Source organism: Silene latifolia, chromosome 8, assembly GCF_048544455.1.
Source record: "Silene latifolia isolate original U9 population chromosome 8, ASM4854445v1, whole genome shotgun sequence".
NCBI lineage: Eukaryota > Viridiplantae > Streptophyta > Magnoliopsida > Caryophyllales > Caryophyllaceae > Silene > Silene latifolia.
Genome location: NC_133533.1, coordinates 6870534 through 6878227, shown reverse-complemented (window position 1 = coordinate 6878227; position 7694 = coordinate 6870534). Strand labels below are relative to the sequence as shown.

Genomic DNA, 7694 nt, shown 5'->3' with positions numbered 1-7694 from the left:
ATTTTCTGCAAGCCGGGTTCCGCCACTGCATATGTGTCGGTGGCGGCGAGGCGGGACACTTTGGTTGAGAGTGCAAAGGGTGGTAGTGAGGTGGTTGTTAGGTGGTGGTTAGGTGGCAGTGGTGAGTAGATGCGGTGAGACATGTGATAAGGTGGCGATGAATGTTGTTGTTTACCTTTTAGTTTAGGGGTGGTGGTGATTATGATGAAAATAATTTGGGTGTTGTGATTTTAGTTTAGCTTTTGGCAATTTGCTGAGGAACGAAGATGATGATGAATTATTAGGGTGATGTTTTTCTTTTAATTTAGGTAGTTGTACATATTTTGATTGAATTAAAGGAAGGGTAATTTGGTCAGTCTATAGTTTATTAACTTAATGAGTCGAGACTCAAGTAAAACGATGATCGGAAATGGAATACGGTGGTAGATGGGATATATACGGTATAATGTAGGTGGTAATTTGTAATAACTAAAATATGTGGTGGTAATTTGTAAAATACGATAAATACTAGGTGGTTATTGACAATTTTCACTTTTTCTTATGATGAAACGCTTTCTTTGTTCAAGCCGGGATACGTTCCGACCCTACTAAGTCATCTTCGTCGTAGCAAGGTTGATCGATTTGGGCCAAGTTAAATTGGGCTAGTACAATTTCCATCAAATTGAAACTGGCCCACTCGCAATCAAATGAAGATAAAGGTTCGTACGGTATGGTCCACACCTCAGGTCAGTTGGTCGGAATGAGTTCTCAATCCATTCACAAAGCGTCTTACTTGTGACGGGCTAATCCCGTCACAAGCTGAAAACCTCTCACAAAAAGGAAGAGGGGACAAGGTGGAGCACCCCCCATGTGCTCCCTCACTCACCTCTCATGGGTATTTTGTGAGAGGAAATGTTATCCGTCATAAGCTGGTGACGGATATCGCCGTCTTCAATGAGATTTTGTGATCCATTCATTAGTTACCAAATGATACCTCTTGTTATCTTCATGGACTTAAAAGACGGTTTTATTAGAATATGACAATGAAGATAGGCCTCATCTAGACGGGTCACACGTCCGTGTCATCGATCCTCATGGCATCAAGATAGGCCTTTCCATCAAGAGTACGAGAAAAAAGACCCTTCCAATAGTCTATCATAGTGATTCTCCTAAATTGTGCCGGAGTTTCAGGGGTGATCAACTCCGGGATAGGCCCAATCTCTTGAGTAATTGATGGGGTGTAGAATGTCGCAATTGATTGCCTCGCCTCGCTTGAATTTACTACCGCCCGGTGCATTATGCTTTTGTATACTCCATTGCTCAATATCTACATACATACATTGTCCACCAAATTAATCAGTTAATAGACTATACCACCAGTTGTATGGTTTAGAATCCGAGCCTGATATTAAAGTTTCCGAGTTTTGTTTTACCGAATCTGAGCTATGCTGGAAATTTTCTAAACTCACACACTTAACCATAAAAATAACAAACTTTTAAAAAGCTCAGAAAAATTACACATAAGGTCGGATAGATGTATAGTAGTTGTACAATGTTCATTATGCAACTGGAGGGCCAGAGTTGGATGTTTTTTGACTTGTAAATTGGTATGAGTTCGGAATTAATATAAAAAATTCAAATTTGATTCCTAATTATACAAATTGTTTGGTTCATTTTTATGACTGAATTATGAATTATGAATCAAATTAAATTTTCCGATCATTATATTTTTAACATTTCACCCATGACAAATGTTTAAAAATTAATCCTGTGTTGCGTATATAAAAGAGTAAAACCTAATATTGGGCTTGCTAAAATTGGCCCGATTATGAGAAAAACCGAAACAATCAAATATTCGTGTCTAGGAAATAGTACAAGTTCGAAGAGAGAAGTGAGTACCTCTAAGATATCCCCGACATTGACGACAAAGGCATTGTCAAGGGGTTTTACAGGATGCCATTTGCCATTTTTAACGATTTGGAGGCCATTCATATGATTAATTTGAAGGAGGATAGTCAGTCCGACTGCATCCGAATGTGGCGTTAAACCGATAACCTTATGAGGCTGTGGACATGCTGGATAGTAGTTCATTCTCATTGTTTGTTGACCTTCTCCAAACGTTTTTCTTAGACTATCAATTCCTAATGCTTTTTCCATGCATTCCAGGATTATGTTCGTAAGCTTTCTCGTCTCAGTCGAGTAATCTTCCAATGCATTCCTGAACGAATTATATATTTTGAGAGATATTAAGATTACATGAATGTCACAATTACGTACTAGGCGTCATTATTCTACCTTGCAATCAGGGTACTTTTAATCGAGTTTGTTGGTGCAAATTAGTCTGGCATAGTGTTATTTTGAGTTGGGTTATTTTTTGTGCCGTAGTTATATATCAAGGCCTCTTGTTTCAAACTAATCATTTTGGTATTCTTCGGTCAATCTAGGTTCGGATCAAGTCAATTCGAGGGACCTGGGTCGTACACTCGTACAGTACTTGGGTTTGATTATTCCCAAAGGTTATTGATAGGGTAGGCCCTAGGCCGGTAGGGAAAAAGACTTATCATCTTGTATCTATCCTACATTATAAGACCACGTAGGCCTCTACATTGTACACAATCAAAGCAAAAAGTTCGGCACGCCACACTCAATGTCGTGTTTATATGTTACTCCGTACTTTTTTTGTGTGCTTATTGCTTTCATGAAACCACTACTAAACACGTTACTGATCGTGGCGTGTCTTACCTTGTTAAAGTTCCGATTTGCCAGTTTTACGTGGATCCTTCATTATAAGACCACGTAGGCCCACAAAGCAAAAAATTGGCGACTTATTTCGGTCGCCCGAATTAAAAAGAAGTTGCCAAATTTTTTGACTGGTAGTCGCGATTGATAACAGTCGCCCGAATTCCCTTTTCAGTCGCCAATTTGGCGACTATTTGCATCAATCGCTTTTTTGAGTCGTCCGATTACAGAAATCTTGTAGTGATGAAACACTTAAAACACGTTATTGATAGTGGCGTGTCTTACCTTGTTAAAGTTCCGACTAGCCGGTTTTACGTGGATCCTAAATCGATAAATAAGGCCAAAGGCGGAGGAGCTAACCTGAAAGAAGGCGGTAGGACGGAAAATAAGTGCGATTTACGTTCATGTTTAGGGAAAGTAGTGAGAAAGAACATATCAGCCCAATCTAGCTTTTGTTCTTCTGATACAACAAAAGCCTGTCCATATCCCTCTATTTCATCTGCCCTTTGCCAATATTTTTTCTTTTCTTCAATTGGGAGATTAAAGAATTCTTGAATTTCGGATTTCACCTTCTCAACAAGTGACCCGTTCACCCCGTGATTTATCAACTGTACAATTTTACATTAATATTCGTTCATAGACTATATCACCAGTTGTCTAAAACAAAGGCCGGGCCAGCTACCAGTGTTGTCATGGCCTAAGTAGAGCTGGCCAACAACAAAGGCCGGGCCAGCTACCAGTGTTGTCGGGCCAATTTTTCAGTAGCCCGCTCGGCCCAGCCATGTACCGGTTCGGGCTATGTCCCCCATATGAGGCTCGGCCCACCCAAGCCGGCGGCAAAAAACCATATTGGTCCGGGTTAGGGCCAAGCCCGACCCTTCCCATAGAGGCAGCCCGAGTTTCTAGGCCCGATCCGACCCTACCCGGGCCGTGGAAAGGTCCAAGATACATGAGTTTAAACATAAAATACCTGGAAAAATCCCCATTCTTGACATGCTGAATGCAACTTCCTCAACTCAACATCATCTCCAATGATTAGGCACTCCATATCAATAATTGGTACATGTAAACCATCATTTTTATGATCATTAAGCTTATTTTGCTCCGATATTGGACCGTCTAGATCATTACGAACGTACCTATCTGGCACCGTCACCAATTTACGTTCTTTAGCTAGCTCTACAACACTTGGTACTAGGATCGATTTACCTAGTATTGTTGCTTCTTCCATTTTACCCCCTCTTTATTTTAGACGCTGTATGAGGTTTTAAGGTAAGACAGTCTTAAACAAAATTAACAGTAAAAATAAAAGATTTTGATTATGTATACATCTTATCTTGTCTTAAACCCTTTATAAAAGGGAAATGTAAGGGTTAGGGCGTTGGTTTTGACTTTTACCTAATTTTCATATGACTAAAATATCATTAATATACTTTTATATAAATCCGCCTTACACAAATATTATGATATTAGCTAATGTCCAAAAATAACATCCCTTTCCTTCTTCGTTGTGTCTTTTGTTTTGCAATAGACACATGGTCATATTTCTTAGACTTGTGGAAAACATAACATTGTTATAAGATGTTAGTTTTCCTTTTCTTTGGAGTTTCAAACGAACTTTTAGAAACGGGTCTCTCAAATTTATTTGACGTTATAACATTTTGTTTTATAATTTTTCATATTAGAAACCCATGTTTTCTAAAATCTGCATGTGCCCTCACATTAGCATTAACAAAATTGATCGACTTCTCTAATAGGTTAACTTAACCTAAACTGGTCTAATCGAATCAGAAAGAAACTAGTTAAATTAGAAGATAATCCAAAATAACACGAACCATATAGACCAAAAATTATAAACGTAACCAAAATTGACCAACCTAAATAACCCGTTTAACTCGTGTTATAACTACAATCGAGTAGTACAAACTAGTAGCCATTCTAGCTTGGCTTGTATAGACCATCCCCAAGCAGTGGTCGCGACCCGATTTTACTCTTAATCCCACCTTATTAACCTTGACCCATTTTCACCTCCCAAGCAGAAGGTCGCGACCTAGGTCATCAATTCAATCATTTTTCACCTTCCAACCTTTTTTGTTTTGTTTACGACCAATGATAATTTGACACCTATTGGGTCATCAATTGACCTAATAAGGTCAAGAGCAACCAAAGAGGTCACAAATTGACCTTATAAGGTCAAGAGCAACCAAAAGGTCACGCTAATCTCATGCTTAATTGTTGGTTAAGGTGTTGGAAAATAGGGGCTTTTTATGCCTTGAGTATTTTTCATTTGTCCCACATTGGTAGTGAAAGGCTTGTTTCTTGTGTTTATATAACAAACCTTCTCATGCCATATCACTAGTGGGTCATGGGAGGCTTTTGTGGAAGCCTTGCGAGATGCTTAATTCAGCTCGCACATGCGCGCGTGCCCGTGCCCGAGCCCGGCCCGGCCCGGATCCGGATTCGGGATTCGGGATTTGGCAATCGCCTGCGGCGGGCTGTGCCTATCTTTTTGGGCCAGAGCTGCGTGTTTTTGGAGTGTCCAGATGCGAGGTGCGAAATGTCCAGGTTCATAGTCAAACACAATTAAATGGTGATTAATGCGCTGATTAATTCTCCTTAATTGCTCTTTGACTGCTGCGTTTTTGGCTCCTCAGCTGACTATTTTCGTGTATAAATAGTCCAGCTATTCTCATTCCAAAAGACACATCTCACAGTTCTGTCTTCTTCTCTTCTTCAATCTCTATAATTTCTGGGTTAAGAAAAATCAGTCGTTCCAATGCTCTCAGTCTCGAGTGGGCGTGTCTGAGTGCAGTAGTGTAAATCCTTGGGGAACTACCGGTCATCTGCTGATCGCCACCACGGTCGTACCGGAAATATAGTTTTCAAGGCAGTGGCTCTCTTACCACGTCACTACAAATTCGGTTATCTCTTCTCTTTTTCATTGTTACTGCAATTTTATTCCAACAATTTGAAAACTATATTGTCTTGCTGTAACAATGTCGATCATGTCAAAGAATGCTCCTGATTTGTCAAAAGTCGAACCCTTAGATGGTCAGAACTATAAACGTTGGTCTCAAAAGTTCGATGTTTTTTGAGCAATATGAAATTGATTATGTTTTATTTTCTCGACCCGCCTACCCCCTCAGAATCGAAATTGCTGCATCATCTGTTGAGACCACACCTCCTGCAATTTCTGTAGTCAAGTCAAATGATGAGGCTATTAAAAAATATGATAAGGATAATAAAACAGTTAGGTTTCACCTCCTTAGTCTTATGACTAATACCCTATTTGACTTGTTTATGGTTCACAAATCTGCTAAAACCATATGGGAATTACTTGAGAAAAAATATGGGGTTGATGATGCGGGTAAAAAGAAGTATGTCGTTGGGAAATGGTCAGGGTTCCAAATGGTAGATGACAAACCTATAATGGAACAAGTACATGTCTATGAGAATTTAAATGTCTTGGCGACGTAGTTAATGAAGGGATGAAACTAGATGAGATTTTTCTAGCAAATGTGCTCTTTGGAAAAATTCCCCCTTTCCTGGTCTGACTATAGGAACCATCTGAAACATAAGAAAAAAGACCTTTCCCTTCAAGAATTAGTGAGTCACATAAGGACCGAGGAGGCAAATCGTCTCAAAGACAAAACCATTAGTGTGTCTGTAAATGCTTCTGTCAAGGCTAATCTGGTTGAGTCGAGTGGTCCGTCCAATGTTGAAAAATTCAAGGGTAAGGGTAAGGCCAAGGTTGGTCAGGGGAAGAACCAGGGTCCTGCTAAGAAAAATGGTCCAGGGGAAGCACACCAAACCAAAGTGGCGAAAATTCGAAACCAAAGGGCCGATTGTTTGCTATGTCTGCGTGGAAAAGCCGGTCACAAAGCCTACCAATGCTCCGAAAAGAAATCTGCTGAAGCCAATCAGAATCGATGACATCATTCTTTGCTGCTGTGGTTGTGGAAGCTAATGTGGTGGGTAATGTTCTTTGAATGGGTCTTGGACACCTTTGGCGCTTCTAGACACCTCTGCGATAAGGGGTTATTTCTTTGAGTTCGAGGAGGTAGGCGATGGGGAATGCGTTTTCATGGGTAACTCTTCATCCGCTCCGATCAAAGGCAAAGGCAAGATCTTTCTCAAACTCACCTCTGGGAAAACACTTGCTCTAAATAATGTTTTGTATGTACCCTCGTTACGTCGAAACCTTGTGTCCAGTGACTTATTAAACAAAGTGGGTTGAAACTTGTTTTTGAGGCCGACAAGGTGGTAATGTCGCGTAATGGGGAATTTGTGGGCAAGGGTTATCTTTCCGGGGTCTCTTTGTATTGAACACCGATTCGGTTTCTAATAATATTGCTTCTACTTCGCTTATATCGCGAGTCTATTGATGTTTGGCATGGTAGATTAGGTCATGTGAATGTTGACTATATTAAAAAACTTAGAACTATGAGTTTAATTCCAAGTTTGACGAGTCAAGAATTCTCTAAATGTGCTAGGCGTGTTGAGGCTAAATTCACAAAGAAACCTAGTAAACCGATTACCACTAGGAAAACGAGTCTTCTTGAGTTAATTCACACCGACCTAGCTGACTTCAAAAATGTTGCAAGTAGAGGTGGTAAAAATTATTATGTCACTTTTATAGACGATTGTTCAAGGTACACCCGTGTTTATTTGCTTAAGACAAAAGATGAAGCAGAACATTCGTTTATAAGTTTTAAGAATGAGGTCGAAAACCAACTTGATAGAAAAATCAAAAGGGTAAGGTCCGACGAGGAGGCGAGTATAAATCAAACTATTTAGCCGAGTTTTGTGAGAAAAACGGTCTAATACATGAGACTAGTCCACCGTACTTACCTCAATCCAATGGAGTAGGCCGAACGAAAAAATAGAACTTTGAAAGAAATGATGAATGCTATGCTTTTAAGTTCGGCCTTTCGAGGATATGTGGGGGAAGCAATTCTATCGGCTTGTCATATTCT

General features: G+C 39.9%; 1 protein-coding gene across 1 annotated transcript; it reads right to left on the bottom strand.

Annotated features, from left to right (window-relative positions):
• Positions 1–939: 939 nt before the first annotated feature.
• LOC141596201 (protein SRG1-like) lies at positions 940–4058 on the bottom strand. Its single transcript, XM_074416303.1, has 4 exons — positions 3689–4058; positions 3079–3326; positions 1879–2197; positions 940–1306 (listed from the first exon to the last, which is right to left on the bottom strand). The coding sequence occupies exons 1-4, from the start codon at positions 3947–3949 to the stop codon at positions 1049–1051; spliced, it is 1086 nt and encodes a 361-aa protein (XP_074272404.1). The 5' UTR covers positions 3950–4058; the 3' UTR covers positions 940–1048.
• Positions 4059–7694: the final 3636 nt, after the last annotated feature.

Coding starts and splice junctions, on each gene's coding strand:
- LOC141596201 (XM_074416303.1), bottom strand. CDS start 3,949: ATGGAAGAAGCAACAATACTAGGTAAATCGATCCTAGTACCAAGTGTT. Junction 2,198..3,078: donor GTCCTACCGCCTTCTTTCAG/GTTAGCTCCTCC, acceptor TAATTCGTTCAG/GAATGCATTGGAAGATTACT. Junction 1,307..1,878: donor ATGTCGGGGATATCTTAGAG/GTACTCACTTCT, acceptor GTATGTATGTAG/ATATTGAGCAATGGAGTATA.